Source organism: Juglans regia, chromosome 4 (genome assembly GCF_001411555.2).
Source record: "Juglans regia cultivar Chandler chromosome 4, Walnut 2.0, whole genome shotgun sequence".
Lineage (NCBI taxonomy): Eukaryota > Viridiplantae > Streptophyta > Magnoliopsida > Fagales > Juglandaceae > Juglans > Juglans regia.
Window position 1 is genome coordinate 1,623,833 of NC_049904.1, and position 19,868 is coordinate 1,643,700.

The 19,868-nt window shown below is 34.3% G+C and overlaps 2 protein-coding genes across 3 annotated transcripts; both read right to left on the reverse strand.

The window, feature by feature from the left end:
* Positions 1 to 529: 529 nt before the first annotated feature.
* LOC108995175 (pyruvate decarboxylase 1-like) lies at positions 530 to 3,672 on the reverse strand. Its single transcript, XM_018970679.2, has 6 exons — positions 2,722 to 3,672; positions 2,421 to 2,584; positions 1,656 to 2,306; positions 1,460 to 1,577; positions 992 to 1,180; positions 530 to 868 (listed from the first exon to the last, which is right to left on the reverse strand). The coding sequence occupies exons 1-6, from the start codon at positions 3,247 to 3,249 to the stop codon at positions 698 to 700; spliced, it is 1,821 nt and encodes a 606-aa protein (XP_018826224.1). The 5' UTR covers positions 3,250 to 3,672; the 3' UTR covers positions 530 to 697.
* A 6,830-nt stretch (positions 3,673 to 10,502) lies between these two features.
* On the reverse strand, positions 10,503 to 15,369 carry LOC108995182 (ERBB-3 BINDING PROTEIN 1-like). 2 transcript variants are annotated; one of them, XM_018970689.2, is made up of 10 exons: positions 15,182 to 15,369; positions 14,946 to 15,062; positions 14,748 to 14,832; positions 14,480 to 14,629; positions 14,189 to 14,342; positions 11,678 to 11,893; positions 11,453 to 11,589; positions 11,246 to 11,337; positions 10,967 to 11,146; positions 10,503 to 10,825 (listed from the first exon to the last, which is right to left on the reverse strand). In XM_018970689.2, the coding sequence occupies exons 2-10, from the start codon at positions 15,034 to 15,036 to the stop codon at positions 10,743 to 10,745; spliced, it is 1,188 nt and encodes a 395-aa protein (XP_018826234.1). In that variant the 5' UTR covers positions 15,037 to 15,062; positions 15,182 to 15,369; the 3' UTR covers positions 10,503 to 10,742. The 2 variants fall into 2 exon arrangements, with proteins under 2 accessions (XP_018826234.1, XP_035545575.1); XM_035689682.1 differs by having other exon boundaries at positions 10,988 to 11,146; positions 15,182 to 15,342.
* Between the last annotated feature and the right edge of the window lie 4,499 nt (positions 15,370 to 19,868).

The window sequence follows — 19,868 nt, forward strand, 5'->3', positions numbered from 1 at the left end:
GTGGTAATTATGTGCAAATGGGGCAACTTAACAGACGTGGATTGAATGTGTTTGATAGATCTGGAAAACGTCATTAAGCTGAACGAGTGTCATGTGGTAGGTGCTGACACTGTTTCAAAAGTGTCAAAACAACACTGACACTGATGACGTTTCAAATATGAAAAAAATATATAATAAATTTAAAATTATTATATTATAGATATAAAAAAAAATTTATTCATATAAAATTTTATTACTTATATACATATAAAATTATTATATTATAAATTATTGGATTATAAAAATGAAGATGAATATGATTGTTAGAAGTTATAGAAAATTATGAAAATAATAAAAAATAATAATATTTTATTATTAAGATAGTGTGATGACTAATTTAATATAGACTTCAAATTGATTAATTAAAAGTCAAAAAATTACATATTAATTAAAAAAGAATAGGATGGCACTCCAATTTAGCTCCCTGGCTGGCCATGCCAACCGGTCTCTGTCACACCCACAAACATAAAGATCATTTCTTAGATAACTATAAGCAGAAAACATCGAACACTCCAATTCAACAAGCAAACCGTCCAGGAAAGAAACTTCGCAATTCAAAATCATACTGTAAATGGTAACAGTACTGAGTACACCAAAAATAGAGAAAACTCAAATCTATTTTGAGCTGATTATGGCATTTCGTTCAAGTGGTTTCAGTTTACTGAGGGTTGGGTGGGCGGCTGTTGGCAGCAGAGACCCTGGAACCCCACTCGAGCAGCTCCTTGCTGGTGTCGTCTTTGTGAACAATCACCTCAAGGAAGCACAAACAGTCCTTCTTAGCCCCTGTTGCTGTCTCAATAGCTTCAATCAAATCCTCCTCACAAAGGACCTGAAAATTATTAAGAAAATTGTTACAAAATTGTAGTGTATATATATATATATATCACTGCATTTGATCCCTTTGGCATTGATGCGTTAAAGCATTTGTGTCGTGTACAAAAAACTTAATTACCTTGGTCGTCCAGCACTTTCCGTGACCATTGTGTATTGCATCAATCAAACCAGTGTAGTTCCAGTTCTTAATCACGTTGTATGGCCCATCATGGATTTCAACTTCAATGGTGTATCCGCCATTATTTATGAGGAATATGATGCTCCTCTGCCCACAGCGAATCATTGTTGACACATCTTGTGCGGTGACCTGTGAAGCAGACATCATGATATATAAAAACACAGAGATTCCAGGAATCAAGTTCCAGTGAGAGAAAATCAAGGTGAAACTCGAGGCAGTTTCAATATATTGGAAAGGAAATATTCTTGATAGGTAAGAGAAAGCGATATATATATATGTATCACGACATTTGGAACTTAACCAACAATCCTATTATGGATCAATGTAGAATTTTCATGTTTTAAGTGGTGATTTGTTAAGTGATGCAAGTTCAAATTAGGTTTTAAAAAAAATAGAATCAAGATAAACCTGGAAGCTCCCATCACCAATGCAAGCAATCACTCTCTTCTCTGGCACGGCCTGTGCATACCCAAGAGTTGCACCAACTGACCAACCGATTGATCCATATTGCATTTGAAATTCATACCTGCAATCCAATTTTAAAAAGTTTTAGAAACTCCTACTCAGAAATAAACATCAAACAAGATTGAGCTCCTCCACTTACCCACAAGCTCGTGGCAATTTCAGTTTCTGACAGTTAAACCACGAGTCCCCTGTCTCAGCAATCACAGCAGTCTCACTAGACAGCATCTTCTGTATATGCTGGAACAAAACATTAACTCTCAATGGTTCTCTCGGTTCTGCCTTCGGAGGATGCCCCTCGGGAACATAGATCCTGTGATAGTTCTCATAAGAAGTTGGGTTTCGCTTAAGCCGCTTGGCGAGTTCTCTGAAGAAATCCTTCATCAAAACACACCCAAATTGAGGCCCATTCCCAATCACCACCCGCTCCGGCTGCACGATGATCGCCTTCTCCTTCTTGAGAAGGAGCGAGTACCCAACGGAGCTATAATCATTGAAAATAGGTCCAGCAAACAAGTAAGCGTCCGCTGACTCCACAATTTCTGCGCAGAAAGCAGTGCTCACAGCACCCCAGTAGGTCCCAATGAAATGTGGGTGATCCTCCGGCACGAGCCCTTTCCCTGATGGCATCACTGCAAGGGCATAACCGCATGCATCGGCGAGCTCCACAAAGGCCTCGCATGCCTTTGCCACTCGCATTTTAGGTCCGCCCAGCAAAACTGGTTTCACGGCCTTATTCAAGAGCCCCGCGGCTGCCTCCACTGCAGCTTCTAAGCCCATCTTATTACTCCATCTGTGCCACAGTCAAAAACAGAAAACAGAGTGCCAATAAATCTCATAGTCCAAAGTTCAATTCTAACATGTAATTTAGTCTAGACTATGAATCATCAGGAAGCCCGAAATTTACTTGGGAGCCAGTGAAAATGGAACAGGTTCTCGGCTGAAACTTGGATGAGGAAGCCCAGCCAAGTTGCAGCTTATGCTAATGTAAACAGGCTTGCTTTCTTTCAACGCAGTTGAAATCGCTGTATCAATCTGTTCGTGTGCATCTTCCAAATTGTTCACCACAGCCTATAGCATACCCAACAGAAACACGCATCAATTCATTCATCCAAACGAAAACAGAAAAACCAGACCTTTTACCTAATTAGCAGATCAAACTTGTATTTTTATAACACAACACGACGAAACACAGCCAACCCAAATACCTGATAACAAGTGACAGTCTGAAAGCATCTTAGCTCTTGGCTAAAGTCAGGCAAGCCAATAGTGTGATGAAGGATTCTGTTTGTCCCATAGTCATTAGAGTTGGGACCGCCGACTATGCAAATAACCGGCAAGTTCTCGCTGTATGCGCCGGCGATCGCATTGAGGACGCTAAGCCCACCGACGCTGAAGGTGACAACACAGGCGCCAACGCCGCGCGAGCGGGCATATCCGTCGGCGGCATATCCTGCGTTGAGCTCATTGCAGCAACCGATATTGTTGAGTCCGGGCTCAGCAATGAGGTGGTCGAGGAGCGTAAGGTTGAAGTCACCAGGTACGGAGAACACGTCGGTCACGCCGATTTGGACGAGCCTGCGCGCGACATGGCGGCCCATAGAGGCCTCGAACGAGTCGAGGAAGGTGGAAGGGACCGAGTTCAGGATGGTACAAACGGTGCCGTTAGAGGGTGGGGAGCCCAGGTCGCAACACGCAGGCTTACACGCGTCAAGCGATCCAATCTTGGTGTCCATTGGATCACAGTTGCAAGTGAAATGAAAAGACAGCTAATTCCCAAAACAATTTCAAAGACAGTTTTCGAGTATTCGTGGGTTTGGCTTTGGCTTTGAGGAATGGTGGATGGGAGAGAGTGAGTGGAGAGAGGATGGCATTTATAAGGGGCTGCTTTTTGTTTGTAAAAAGCCTGAATGGTTCTGGGAAATAGGCGAGTTTGAAGTCTGTGGATTCTTGTAGAAGGTTGGAAATACTGTTCTGTGGCGGATTTTTTGGTGGGTGCGAGCGAAAAAGGATACTTCTTCACGTTCCTGTAAATAGTTTCTCTTTTCTTTTTCTTCTTTTTGGTTGGAAGCAATATTCATATTGTATTTTACTTCATCGATCCATTGTTTTCAAGGGATATGGGCCACGATGGACATGATATTTGGAAGAGATGAGATGAAGTATTAGAAAAATACATGATTCCATAAATATTGGTATCCATGATATAATTGCTTCTTTATTACTCAGTATTCTGATTAAATTAACGTTTTAAGTGAGAGACAATTCAAATATCCGGATTTATATATAAGATAAATTATATAATCGGATTGAGATTCTTTGTAACTTTTTGCTTCAAACACTTTCTACAATTTAAAAAGATATAGATATTATAGGTGGACATCATTATATTATATACCGTATAGTCTACATTTTATATCTACTGTCTCTTCAAATTGTAAAAGATATTTTTATTCAAAAGCTTATAGAAAATTCTAATTCGACATAAGTTATAACAGTTTCATTTATTTTCGTATATGAAATGAGATGAATTTATATAAAAAATAAAAATTAAATAAAATATTTAATATTATTTTTATTTTACAATCTATAATAGGTATAAGCTATGTCATCAATTTGGTTCAAATGGTCTGAGAAGGATTTATAACAGTTTCGATAAAGGGGTAAAAATGTATGCTGCTAAAGAACTTGTAGAAAAGGTAAAGTATTTACAATATTGTATACAACATTAATGAGGAATTTAATTAATAATATAATTTCTAAATAAGGTTTTTAAATCCTTAATTTACGAAAGGAAAATGCTTTAGCTACATATGGTAGCCACAGATTGAATTTTTTTATTTTTTTTTATTTTACTTAATAGTTAAGTAAATATTTTAAATAAATTTATAATTTTTATTTTTTTTAAAAAATATTTGAAAATAAAAATAAGAAAAACATAAAAAAAATTTTGCCTATACGGTGGCACTTTCGTTGGCCTCCAGAGAGTAGCACCACCATTTACGGAAATGGGAATGAAGCAGCTGTTTTTCATTCGTTGGTAGACATACGAGGACGACTTGTGCATCATGATGATCATGTTGGTCAGGTCGGCAAACCGTTGAATTATATAATTCCCGGAGCGACACAAGAATCCTGATCCCTGCCCTGGTTTTAGAAATTAGAAAGTAGAAACCACGTGAGTAGCTGGTAATCCAACCGTCATTTTGACCACCTGAAAATAGGACATTTATATTTAACAAAAATTTTATCTTTCACTCTATTAATATGATTTACTATATTATTTTTTTAATATAAAATAATTACTTTAACAATCAACACAAAAATATATACAAAAATAACTGTCCTTAACATAACTCTTTATATTATTCTTTTCCCATTTTAGGAGACCAAAGCTTATATATATATATATATATATATATATATATATAAATAAATATAGATAGAAGTTATTATTAAGAACATTCATTTTACACACATGATGTGGCATCATGTAGACCACACATCTCCTCAAGTGAGTGTTGGAAACAATGAACTAGAAACAACCACTCAGTGAGTGCAAAATATACACTATTATAATGACTTCTCTCTAACATTACTATATATATATATATAAAGAAGTTATAATGGAAACGTTTAGTACTATGACATTTATAGATTATTTAATTCATATAAATTAACCAATATTTTCAGCTTGATACTTTTTAAGTTGTGTTTGGATGTTGAAGTGAGTTAAGTTAAGTTGAGTTGAGATGATAAAATATTGTTAGAATATTATTTTTTAATATTATTATTATTTTAAATTTTGAAAAAGTTGAATTATTTATTATATTTTATATTGAGATTTGAAAAAATTGTAATGATGAGTTGAGATGAATTTGAGATCCAAACGATTGTGTTTGGATATTGAAGTGAGTTGAATTGAGTTGAGTTGAGATGATAAAATATTGTTAGAATATTATTTTTTAATATTATTATTATTTTGAGAATTGAAAAAATTGAATTTTTTATTATATTTTGTGTTGAAATTTGAAAAAATTATAATGATGAGTTGAGATAAGTTGTGATCAATACGTTAGAACGAAAAATCTAAGATAAAAAACAAGATTTCTCTTTTCTTTTATGAGAGAAATCGTCTAATGACCAATCATCAAAGCAGTCCTCAAATGTCATGAAAATCATTTTCTTAGGTGTGCAGATGCTAAGACCTTAAATATCATCAAAATTCATATCTTGGAGCCCACATAATTCTACTACCTTAGATCTCATCAAGATTATTTTTAAAAATATGCAAAATCTCTAAATCTCATAATTCTAGAAACTCAGTCCATAAAATCTGCAGAACCTCAAACCCAACTCTAATACCAACTGTAATGCCATGATCCTGGAGGTCCGGAGAGTTAACTCTTGTAACTTAAAATCATTTCTCATAACATATTTATATACTCCAAACTCCCCATAAAATATAAACTCATTTATTCAAAACCAAAAATATATGTTCCTCTACCAGGACTCCAAAAAAATATCTCAATGAAATAAATTAAAATCTCCATAACGACTCGAAAATATCCCTGACTCAAAATACCAAAATAACATATAATAATAAATCTACTAAATAAGACTCTCTAATAAATACTTGTACCATTTGACACTTATTTATCTACGACCATCAAACCTTACTAACACCCCCTACTCTTGACTTACAGCTGAGGCATCAAAATTATCTAAAGAATATTATGGAGATAAGGGGTGAGTTATCAACAACTCAGTAAGCAAAGAACATATACTAGTATGTAAACATGAGCATTTACAAAGTTCAGAATGCAGAACAAAATATTTTTATTTTCAGAATGCAGAATCAGAACATGTTATAAAAAATATCAGATCGAAAGTTCAAAAAAATTCTTATTCAAAATTTTTTTGGCATAGCATAATTGAAACATCTCATCAAAACAAAATTTCATGTTTAACCCCAGTGGTAAGGTTGTGTAAATCCCAGCGGCTAACTGAGCAGAAATAGAATGTGAAGTCTTCCCCTTATTATTCTCGGAGCCCCGAGTGTGGATATAGGAAAAACCACGAAAAAAATCACTTTACTTCCAAAGTGGATGCATCGGAAACAGAAAAGTTGGTAACAACCCAAACAGAGGTCACCGTTTTACACCTGTGATAAGGTCAGAACAGAACAGAAACAGAATGTCATGCCAGAAGTTTTCAGAAATGACATCATATCATATCAGAGTATAAAACATATTCATAATAGAACAAAATCATATCATAATCATATAATTATGCACAAATTTTTATATTTGTTCCTTTTTGCACAGTTCATAAACAAAACGCAAAAAATAAGCTCATGTCTACACCAGTTATGACAGAAAATATTTTTTTTATACAAAATTTCATGAGTAATTCAAAACAATTAACTGAGGTTATTAAAAATTTTTTTCATAACAAAACATGCACATTTTTCAAAATCGACCTTAGTTCATTTCTTTTATGTAAAGTCTAGTATAGGGACCCCGCTTACTTGAACTTGTTTTTTTAGAATCTTCTCACAACAGTGCTGAGCAAATATTAATCGTTACCTATAAAATAGTCACGTATTTTCGTAAATTTTCAATCGAACACGTATTTCGATACTTAAACCTAAAATGTTAGAATAACTTATTTTTCCTAAATGTCTAAAATTCTCTTAACCCCAAAATATCTTTACTTTCCTAATTTCAATGATATTCATTTCATTACTCTGACTAATACATTAACTCTAAAATATTTTTGTAAAATAAAATTTTGTAATATAAAAAGTGAAACTAGCCCACCTAAAATATTATACTAATTTTCTGCAAACCAAATGAGGCCCATGGTAAAAGTCACGCCCAACATAAAAATACAAGTTCAAACTTTGACTTGTAACTCAAAGGGCTTAAGCTTTACGGGGGACAAAAGAAATATTTCCTATTTTGAAAACAAAGTAGACACTACCAAAGTGTGGTACGACTAAGGCTTACTAAGAGGGTAGGAGGTGTGCGGCGGAGCAAGGAACTAGGCGGCAGTTGTGGGTGGTCAGCGAGGTGTAAGACCACTGAAAGTGTGTGTGTGAGAGAGAGAGAGTGATGAGAGCGAGAAAGAACGGAGAGAGAAAGAGAGCATGGCGTGAGGGAGAAGAGAGAGGTTATTGAAAGAGAGCAATGGCTTGGGGTGGCATGAGGTGTCCGGCAGTACTTTCTCTGCAAGTGGAGACGTCACAGAGAGGTATGGCGGTGTGCAGTGGCTTCTTGAGCTGCAGTGGTGGCTGGTTCATGTTGTAGAACTACTCTGTTTCGGTGTAGCAGGGCAGAGTGCTACATTGGTATGGGTGTAACCGGTTTGGTCTGGTACAGTTTTGGGCAAAATTTAGGATCGAACCGGTATATACCAGTTTTGTATTCTCAAAAACCAATTACGCACCAGTTATCCCTCTAAACTAGTACTTTCGATTTTACCGATTCCGATCTGGTTCGATCCGGTTTTCTGATTTTAATAAAATGCAAATTTATTAAAAAAAAATTGCTTTAAAAAAATATGTTTTATACTTTTATTCGAAAATATGTTACTATTACAAACAATAAGAAAAATATTATATCCAAATTCATTTAGGAAAAAGATTAAAAATAAAGAAGCATATAGATAGATTTATGCAATCGGTAATAAATCCTATGCATTTACATGCAAGGCATGATAGACAACAAATTAATCGACAGATTAATCAAAAGTATAACATAGTTATAAGCCAGTTACATACAAACTACAAAATGAAGATATATAGATTGGATTAAAGGGTCCTTCCATTTATACATGGGTTATGATAAATTATAAGAAAAAATATTGCATCCTCAACAATCACACCTTAGCTTTACTAGTTATATCAAATTAAGGAAAATACATAAGCCTACGGGACCGTGAGACGGTCAATTAACAGAGACGAAAATATATTTTTCTTTCTAATTCCTCTTAAAGTTAAAGTTATCTAAATTGTCATTATTAAGTATCAATATCATGTTTGGTGACTTTATCAATTTCAATTTAAAGTTTTACAATTCCAATTTATTTTTAAATTAATTTATGATAAAATGTTATTAATATATATATTTTTTATATTTAAAGTATATGATCTTCAATTAAATTTTCATGTTTAAGATTAAACTTTTATTTTATAAATTATAATAATATTATCTTATATATAATTATAATTTGTATTATTATATATATTATATATAAAAATATATATAATATAAAAAACATTATATATAATATTTAAAAAATAGTTTAAAATACATATTAAATGGATCCAATCCAGGCCTAAAAAGCCTAGAATCGGAATCGGAATCGGACTAGTTCCAACCCATTTTCCCATTACGGAAACTGGTTCCAAACCGGACCGGTCCGGTTTTCCAGTTTTCTAGGGTTTTTTTATACCCCTAACCATGTTTCTGTAGTTGGGCAACGGTGGTGTAGGGCAGAGGCTTGAGTGCACGTTGAGGTGCTTATCGGTTATTTCCTGGACGTGGAGGGCAACGTTGCAATCTGTGGCTTGTTGTCGTTGTGCGTGGTTGGTTGCGGTTTATGGGGGAGAGTCATGGTGGTTGCCAAATTCACATGGTTGGGCAGTGCGACTAGTGGCTTTCGTCATGTAGGGGTATCTTGGCACGTGGGAGTGGTGTGCAAGAAGGGTATTGAGATGGCTTTGGGCGGCGTTATCTTGAGGCTCACTTGTTACTTGTTTTGTTGCTAGTTGGCAACAACGTACTACTACCTCTTGGTCGGAGGTCTGTTTTCTGAAACCTATGAAGAAGGTGCAGCAACCCTAGTTTGTAAAACTAATGAAAAAATTGCTTATACATGAATACGAAATTGTTGCCATGAATGTAGTGGGGAAATGAACCTGCATGGTGTGCTTTACGTGGGTGAAGTAACCAAAAAACTAAACTAGATTTTGAAGAATAATAATATCCACCCACGATATATGGGCTGAATATATATATCAGTAATTGATTTAAGAATTTTAATGAAAATGAAACTCTAGAATTGTAATCCTAATCTATTTGTACTTGAACACAAATATCTAAATCAGCCTCAATCTTCATGTCCAAAATAAATCCATCCTCCAATAACATCTTGAGCCTTTGGAAGAATTGTTTGGGCTAATTTTTAATTATTTAGAACTCACTTAGTCCATAAATAGTAAATGGGTTTTAACGTAATTATCAAACCCAATAAAATTTATATTCGGTCATAATAATATTTTAGACCCGTAATATTTGAGAGTAATAAATAATAAAGGTTTCAATTCTCCAGTACCATTTGAATGTAATAAATAATAAAAGATTTCAATTCTCCAGTGTATCTTGTAATAAATGCTTTAAAAAATGTGGGGAAAATTCTAAGTACCACCTTTTATCTTATTTTCATCCGACTTTATCCATCAATATTTAATTTAAAAAGTAAAATAAAATAAAATAAAAAATGCTATATTTTATAAAAGTGCTATATTTTATATAATTGAACGAAAATGCAAGAAAAGTGTAATATGTAAAATTACTCAAATAATTTTAGTAATAAAATTATCAATTATAATAGTTTGGAGAATATGTAAAAAAGCCTTGTCCCTTAATCGGGAGCTTAAAAGCCTAAATATCTCCCGACTAAAATGGAGAAACTCCATATCCAAAGTGTACTAAGTTCTTTCTATTTGTGCACACATGCGTATTCGTGTGCGTACACAAATGCGCTTTCTTTCTCTCTGCTATTGAAACCTTTCCTTTTCCAGGTGCCTATGAGCTCCACCCCGACCCTTTGGCTTTACTCAAGGATGGATACCTGAGCTGAATAGGGTTCACAGTTCAAGCATATCTGACACAACTAACCCCTCTACTTCTGCCGTGTGATAGGAGGCCTCTTGAATAGTGTTAGAGCTGAATACGATTATCACTTCTAGTAACTAAAACAGTGTCACACAACACCCGCCTCTTATGCTTGATCGAAACCAACATTCTGTGCCTCTAAATTGTGTAAGAGATTTGGAACACTTGGAAAAGACACAAAAGGGCGTATAAGCAGAAAAACACAACCAGGATTACAGTCTAAACACTATCATAAACCAACTCATCCAACCTGATACAATGGACTGGACAATAAGTACCAAAATTGACAGGGCGCGGATTGAAAAATGGAAGGGGGGGAAAAAGACTCATTCTTGGGATGCAGCACCGTTTGTCGTAGAATCCATAGGCTCTGCTTCTGTTGACTCCTCTGTTTTGTCTCCCTTTTTACCTGTAGTGAGCAAGAAATCCCAACAACAATCCACAATGTAACTTCACATAAATTTTATTTTTATCCAGAAAGCATGGGGTATGGTAACAACAGGGTAGAATGTTTCAAAATTTATATGGTTAGAGCCATTTCCAGCTTTACCTTTCTTCTTCTTTCCACCACCTTTCTTCTTTGTCTTTGTGCCCAAGGCTAACCACGCCTTGATTTCAGGATCATCTATTGTCTTTGTGGGTTGCAGTTCTTGCAGAGGATGAGATGTAATCCGATCTGACCCATTTGGCATTAGTAAAACTGTGAATTTGATGTGTGCAACAAAATCATCTGCAAAACCACCAACCATAGTTGTAATATTAGCACATCTCATTATCAACTGTGTCAATCCAACCGGGTTCTGCTACAAACCAGACACAAGTTTCTTACCAGGCTTCTCATGAAGCACAGGATATGGCTGTAAGAGGTCATGATTAACACATTCCACCAAACCCAGCCGAGCCCTCTTCTCCTCCAGAGCCCTATTTCAACGAAACTCCACATGTACTATGAAATGCTGAAGAATAGAAGGGAAAAGACACTACCCAAAAACATTGTTTACAAAATACCTAGACATTCTCCAAAGGAAAAACATACCTAGCAGTGAATGGCATGATGGGAAATTTCTGACTTATTTCACTGAAAATAAACCTCGATGCTTTCATTTTCAAATGGTAGTTCCTGTCAACAGCTCTCTTATAAATAGTAGTCTGCTTCTCATCCAACAGCTTAGGCTGGAAATTCCATGTAAATAGACTTTGAGGACACTAAGTAAGCAAAAGTGCACAAAAATGGCATGTTAATATTGATTCCCAAAATTACCTTGCCTTCACCTGAGCTTGTTACAATATCAACAGCATAAACTTCATTCTCCTCGAATTCTACATCATCGACTCTTGTTTCTGGACCAGATACACTCAGTACAACCTTGTTACCATCTATCACAAACTGCTTCATCTGGTGGCTGAGAACACCTTCAACAATTTTGCAGTCAAATGCAGTAGCCACCTTCTGAATTGCATCGGTGACATCTTTGTTCTGCCAAAGAAACAGAGATTCAGAAAAACGTAATTGAAGGAGAAGCAGATGGGAATTCAGTTTACCAATAAAACCATAGTAATAATAACCAGTAAATTTAAATTAGTTCTATAAACCCTCATATACTAATCAAATGAAAATGTGCCCCTTACATTGTACCCGTGCTCTAAACAATACAAGTGTACCAACCCATGCAATATAGAAAAGTATGTGTAACAAGGATATCGGATAGAATGGATGACTGTACAGACAATATACAAGTCGGTACCATGCATCTATCATTAGCCAGTTCCAATGTGGGCAACAGGGAAAAGAGGGAATCAAGTCCATCTTGATCACCTCGGCAAAGTTGCCAATGATTCAGCCTATATAGATTTTCCAATTACAGATTCGAATGCATTGATCACTTGCAGAGGATTTGTTTTAGACAAATAGTGGTCAAGGTGGTACTCTGGGAATATTTTCAAATCAGAAAGGGATTGTGTTTCTCTATCAGAATAATATGACAAAAGCCTCACTTGGGTTTTCATCATATACGGAGACTGAGTAATGTAATAAAGATTCCAGTTCTACAAGCCTTACTGGAAATAGCACCTGAGGCCACTGATTCTAAGAGGAAAGAAGATGAGCCAACTCATCAGGGACTTGAGAGCTCAATAGTGCGGCGCAAGAAAGAAGAGAACACAACTAAATCTTTCCAATTAAAAAAAGACTAGGTCAAGCTGCATAATAGCGGTTACAATAGTTGATGAGAAGCCAAGAAAAGAATACCATATCAAGCCCATGGAACAAAAATGTATGATCATCTATCAGTGTAACTATGACAAGAAAAGTGGCTTCATTGGAGTTTATCCATAGCCCACAGAATCTTCATCATCTAGAGATCATGTCAAACATAAAAAAATTAAAAATAAAAATAAAAAGCCTCAAACTGTTACATGAAGAGAACATGTTAATAGAAGAAAACAAGACCAGGCAATGTTGACTCACAGCTGCGTCCTCACCAATATGCCAACAATTAATTCAGTCTTGAAAAACAAAATTGTACAGGGAAATTGAAATATTCCATATTATCTTGGCACAAACAATTAAATTTTCAAAAACGCAAATCAAGTTTGTCCAAAAAATTTTGAACAAATGTCTGCCAGCATTGGGATATAGGAATTGACCGCAAACAGATGTCCACCTAAAGCACCCCAAGCATGGCCAGGCACAATATAGGCAACAGGGAAAAAGAGGAAATCAACAAGACATCGATCACCTCGGCAAAAGTTGCCATGATTTTAAATGTTTTAGCATCATCTTATGCTCATAGTGCTTTATTCATACAGTTGTAAAATTATAAATGCATGCGAAAACAGTATATAACTTGCCCTCAGCCTTGAGCACCTGCTCACAGACACCCACCCACACCCAAAACAGGCCCGCCCAGGAAAGAGGAGAGCAAAAGTGTTGATCTTTCAAACTGGTCAGTTTTTGAAAATATTAGTTCAAACACAATGGAAACATTATATGTCACATAGATTTTCGTCACGCTAGTCTCAATATGTACCAGCCTACTAAAATTCAGGCAGCCAAGTTCAAATACATGAAATAATGTTTTCATAAAATGTAGTGATATAGCATTCCCCTATCAGAGTAACTATGACAAAAAGCTTCATTTGGATGTATAACCATAGCCTATATCAGGAGTTCATCATTTAGGGGAAAGCGCAAACTGAAACAGACTATTTCCATTTCAAAATTTAAGCAAGGATCAAACAATAAACAAAACGAGTTAGTCACCAGAAAAATGTTAGAAATAAAATAGGGAAATACCAATCGTATTTTTGCTCTCAACTATATCATGAAAAAGACATTTTGAAGGAAGTACAATCAAGTCAAAATATCAGCAATAATTTCTATATACTTTTGATTTGCAAGTAACATAGTCTTCAATAACCGCTCAAACAATAACTTTGGCATGATTCAGTAAGCCTGCATGCATATAGAACCAACTTCATAACTGTACTTATTATAAAAAGAGACCTAAGAACATGCCTTAAAGCAGAGTAACGGATGACTTGAATACATTGCATCATAGCGGCTCATCCGCAGAAATAAGCACATATAAAATAAATTTCATCTAGAAAACAAATTCAAAATTGACACAATTCTAAATAACAGTGATCATGAATCAATAGGATGAATTGAGACAGTCTTCTGTAATTAATTACTTATATTACTTATATAAAAAAATCATTATTCAAATTTCATATCCAAGAAGTACGATAGATAATCTAACTCATAGCTTACGTTTCTTCCTGGCCTCACAAGCCTCAAAGCAACCTCTGCAGCAGTATTAGCTGCGGCAATAACATCAGCTGCCCTTCCAGTAACTGGGCCTTCCTGAAGAACATGAGTATGCGCCACTACGGCAATAAACCCATCAATGTGGCAACCCATATCGCTGTATCCAGAAAAATAGAAGTATCACATTTAGAATTGCCCAAAAATTAGTTCGTTGCACTTGGCAGCAGGTACGCAACATTTAAGCTATGATGACATTTTTTTATAAGAAACTAAAAAATTAAAAGGAAAGCTTACATTTTTAACACATCACCTTCTTCCAGCAGTGTCTCATCGCTGGCAAGCGGAGAAAAATGAGAAACAGTGTTGTTGACAGAAATGCAAGTTGGGAAAGCAACACCCCTCTCGATTTTCTTCTTAACATTTTTGTACATGCTTCCAGTTTGCCTTTTATACACAAACAGCAGGGCCCACACTCATTACAATATAGAATTGAAAAATCCAGATAAACTTGAAAAGTAAGCACAATAAATTTAGAAAAAATTTAAAAACTTAAAAAACTTACTCTCGGATGTACGAATCACCCCTCTCACAAATGTCTACAATCTTAGCCTTTGGTTTGCATTCGGATACTACTAACTGCAAAGCCTCTGTAGATTTTCCAAGTTGTTTATCAATATATACCGCAATCAAAAAACAAAAGCAGAGGCAACTAAATCCTATACATATAGAGAGTGAAAGTGAGGGTAAGAGAGTTTATTACTGTTAATTATCTCGGCGGCGCTCTTGTATTTGGTGACGACTTCAGGAGAAGAGAGATCCAACTCCTTCTCCTCCCTTTCATCGTCTGACATCGTTATGAAGATTTGGGAATTAACAACTGAAATTTGGGAAAAAAAAAAAACAACAAGAACATTGAGCTAAGTAAGAACCAAAAAATTATTTAAATAAAAAAGAATTAAAACTGGCTCAGAAGCAAAGCGCATCAGGGAGTGTTACATTGAAACACAGATAGACGAACGAAAGAGCTGGATTCAGCACGGACAAAATGATGGAGATGGAAGGGAAGCTAGTTTGGGCACTGGAGTTAAGCAGAGGATGTCAAAAGGTAGCACCGAGTGAAAGGTGGCTCACCAAGAAGCTAGGGTTACGAACCTTTATGCAGCGTTGGCTTATATAAGACTTTTTTTTGTTTTATAGCCTGGCCTTGGCTTTTTATTTTATTTATTTTTAAATTTTTAAATAATTATTAATTACTATCAAAATACGAACATGTGATATTTTCAAATGTCAAGTTAATTAAAATTATATTCAAATAATATTAATTACCTAATATCTTGTGATAGAATAAAAATATTATATAATCTATCTTTTTTTCTCAACAATTTATAATCTATCTTGTTTGAGTACCTAATAATTTTTCACATTTTTCTGTTATTTAACGTATTACACGTTTATTTTAGTGTATAGAATTTTGCCCCTTAAATTACTACATTTTCTAATATCAAATTATAGAAGTTCATTTTACTCATAAAATATTGTTCGTGTTCCAATTTATCATTTTCTTGAATATTGAATTGGTAATTTCAAATTAACCAATTTAAGTTACGAGGCTCTTCACTAATTAGGGCGGGGGTGGGATTTGCCTCCTAGGATCCAGCCCCACACCCTGAGAGTGGGCACCTCATCTGAGTGCTGAGGTCGGATTTGGAACCCTGGTCTGTCCACCCCCTCCCACGTCAGGCCCAAATGGCCCCATGGCTCACAAGTCCCAAAATCTATTTATGGGCCAAAAAATGGCTCATAACCTATTTCTGAACTATTTTGGATCCAGATATTAAAAAAATTAAAAACTATATTATACCTATTACAAAAAATGAAACAAAGGTTGTTAAAGCATAAAACATAAAAATCTAAATTCTAACTAAGTTAGTAACTTTTAAGGTCTCGTTTGATTACACAGATGAGATGAAAGTTGAATAAAATATTGTTACAATATAATTTTTTAATATAATTTTTATTTTCATATTTGAAAAAGTTGAATTATTTTTTATATTTTAATTGAGAGTTTGGAAAAATTGTAATAATTAGAAGAGATGAAATGGTTTGTGAAAACAAATTATGCAAGTTTTAACCAATAATACTAAACTATTACAATAATACAAATTAATCTAAAACTATTACAAATATTACAAATTGTCAAATAATTTAAATGAATAATAACGTTTCAATGAAATTACAAATTGTAGCAAGATCAAGATGACTTTAAAATTGACTTTAAGTCTTGAGATTGGAATTTGGGGAGTCGTGGGCAAGTGAGGCTATGAGATTATATTTCTGAAACATTAATAGAAAAACAAATTACAATTACAAACAATATATACATAGGTAAAAAAATCTAAAAATTTAAAACTACAAGTTCAAATCAAGATGAGATCGTAAGGTTTTGGTTGTAGGCCTTTATATCAATGATTCAATATTAGATCACTAGGAATTTGGGATTAGGGTCGGAAATTGGGCAAGTGAAACTATAAAACCTGAAAAAAAAAATCATAAATAAAAACATTATATAGATATGTGAAAAAGTTAAAAAATTAAAAATACAAACTAAGATGAGATTGAGATCAAAATGAGATCATTGGAATCCTTCACTCTCCAAGTATTTAAAGTATGTTTGGAACCCTTCACCATTTACAAACTGAAATGGTAGCTCGTCTACTATAACCATACGAGTTAGGTATCTCCTACACTTCTCTGGATCATATTTTGTATACTCTTTCAATGTTCTCCCTCCTTCCCTTACTCTCATCCACTATTCTTTTAAGTCCAATCTCCTGTTTAGATTGACTATTTTCTTGTAAAAAATGTTTAATTGAACTCTTTTTATATTGTTCTTCTAAGTGGACTTTCAATTGAGATGTATCATGTCTCTTGTAGGAACATCCATACACTTCAGCACAATGATTACACTCAGCTTGGGGGGTCATCACCCTATATTTTGGTGAAATGAGACCACACAATTGAAACTGGCTGCTTATTTGGTGGGACCATGTGTGTAGGCATAGGGGTAGTGGTAGGGGTAAGCGTGGTAGGGGTAATGGTAAGGGTTTCAATTAGGGTAGGAGAGCTAGCACTAACGCTAGTGGTTGGATTTGGCTCACTGTCCATTCTTGTTGACTCAAAAAAACATGACATGATACCATGATGCAAAAATCACACAATAATTAAAATCATATAATTATGAACATCCAAATAGTTTTGGGGTTTCAATATTGAAACCCCAAAACATCTAGGGATTCAATCCTGAAATCCCTAACATAATTTAGGGTTTCAGATTGAAACCCTAAATTAATTTAGGAGTTCAGACCTAGATACTCAAGCACAAGTCACAAAAATCACATCCAATCTCCACAGCACACAAATCACAATCCAAATCTATTCATCAATCACATCCTCCAAATCCAAACATCAAGACACAATATATTGTAAAACTCAAAAAAATGGCTCGGATACTTACAGAATGTAGGAGAGAGAAACGCTTGGAAACGACAATGGCTACTGAGGGTACAAGAGTGGGGATTAGAGAGCTGAGAGAGATAGGTCTGAGAGACTGAGTTGAGGGAGGGAGTTTTAGGCTTTTAGTAAAATCACGTCGTTTTAATATAAGTATAATTTTTTTAAAATACATACATATATATATATATATATATCTGGAGTGGGGTGGGGCAACACAGATGGGGGCCTAGCCCATATCGCCTCTTGCACTAGTTGGGGTGACTAGATTCGGGCGAATTACCTTGCCGCCTACATCCAACGAACGGGGCCTCTACTCCTCCTAGGCCAAGATCGGACAAGGTGGGGCGGGGTGGTGGCAAGCAGGAGCCCCTCCGCCTAGCCCTATCAATAATAAAGAAACCATTAGAGCATTGATATATGAAGTTAGAGACAACAAAAGTATGATATTTATATGAGTTCATTATAAGCAATTTATGAGAGTGTACCACATTTATGTGTCAAAAAATAGTATACTCCTAATATAGAAATTAGAGAAAATTTCAAGTTGTAGCTCCAAAATATGATTATTTATTTTTTAAAATTAAACCTTCAACTTGTAAAAAAAAATATTAGATCGAGTTAAGTTTACAATACAAAAAGAAAAATAAAACAAGTAAATGGAAAGGTCAATATCAGGAGGATAGCCCTCACTCACTCACCCATAGGGATGCGAGTGAGGGTGAATATATTTGTTGCCAGAGGGGGAAAAAAAAAAATCCTAATATTCTTTTGCCCTTTATTATTTGGAAGACATTTGAGCATTGGTGTTGTCTGGCTTTAAAAGCCTTGGTGTGGGTCAAAAACTAGTCATTTGAGCATCATTTGCAAACAAGCAAGGTTTCAATACGTTGAACTCTTAAATGGGATTGGAAACAAGAATCAGAGCCTCGCATTGGGTTTTCTTGACAGCCAGAATTCATCCCGCGTGGTAAGGAAAATGACCTCTCAATATCTGGGACGCGAAGATTTATTAGAGCAGTGGCATTTATTAGAGTAGTTAAAATATACAGAAATGTTTTAAAGGTATGTTTGGATACTACTAGACTTCTCAAAATACTCAAAAGTTTTTATGATTTCGTTTTAAAACATTATTTAAATAAAAAATACTTTTTAATTTTTAATTTTTAACATTTCATCTAATTATTATTCAAACACATAAATCAATACAATTTTTATGAATTTCAAAATAAAAATTATAATCAAATATTTTTTTAACTTTATAATATTTTTAATTTTTTTTATTTGTCATAAAATATCTTCACTCGAACCATTTCACTATTATAGAGAGTCTATATAATTTTCTTTCTTTACATTGAATATATGAACATTATCCTTAAAGATGGAGAACTCTTATGTCGAATATATGATCTTTTATTACTATAAATATCTATATTGACGTACTGATAATATTATTTTGTATCTTGAATTATGTTGACAATAGTTTTTTTGTATTATATATATATATATATTTATATATATATTATCATTAGTTTACAACATGAAAAATGTTGCCAAGATGACTAACTCAAGAGGCCGGTGAATTTTATTTTAAAATTTAACAATTATAAATTAAATATACAATATAAAATGTGAAGAGAATACTAATTAAGCAATACTAAATATAAAGAGCTATGGTGAAAAAGATGCAAACTATTTCGTTTGGATAGTGATATGAGATAAATAGTTTTAGATAAAAGTTGAATAAAATTTTATTAGAATATTATTTTATAATATTATTATTGTTTTGAGATTTTAAAAACTTGAATGGTTTATTATATTTTGTATAAAAATTTGAGAAAGTGGTAATGATGAGATGAGATCGTTTTTGTATCCAAATGGGGCCTTAGTATTTTAACGAGGTTCAACCCCATGCACTGCCTATGCCATCAGCTCAAGTTACACCTTGAGTATTTTCAAATTCATTATTCAACCTCTTTTAGGTGGAAATAGAAAACATATTATACCCTTGAGCAACACCGTTTCAAAGAATTAGTATAGAACACATTCTACATTTACAATCACTTTCTGAATGGTGATTCAGCTATTCTTTGTGTAGAACTCCTACTGCACTTACAAGGGTTATACACACTCTTTACTATTTATACAAGAGTTGATAGTTGGTAGGTTATCA

Coding starts and splice junctions, on each gene's coding strand:
- LOC108995175 (XM_018970679.2), bottom strand. CDS start 3,249: ATGGACACCAAGATTGGATCGCTTGACGCGTGTAAGCCTGCGTGTTGC. Junction 1,578..1,655: donor AAATTGCCACGAGCTTGTGG/GTAAGTGGAGGA, acceptor ATTGGATTGCAG/GTATGAATTTCAAATGCAAT. Junction 869..991: donor GAAAGTGCTGGACGACCAAG/GTAATTAAGTTT, acceptor AATAATTTTCAG/GTCCTTTGTGAGGAGGATTT.
- LOC108995182 (XM_018970689.2), bottom strand. CDS start 15,036: ATGTCAGACGATGAAAGGGAGGAGAAGGAGTTGGATCTCTCTTCTCCT. Junction 11,338..11,452: donor ATCATGCCATTCACTGCTAG/GTATGTTTTTCC, acceptor TCGTTGAAATAG/GGCTCTGGAGGAGAAGAGGG. Junction 11,147..11,245: donor TGTGCTTCATGAGAAGCCTG/GTAAGAAACTTG, acceptor GTGGTTTTGCAG/ATGATTTTGTTGCACACATC.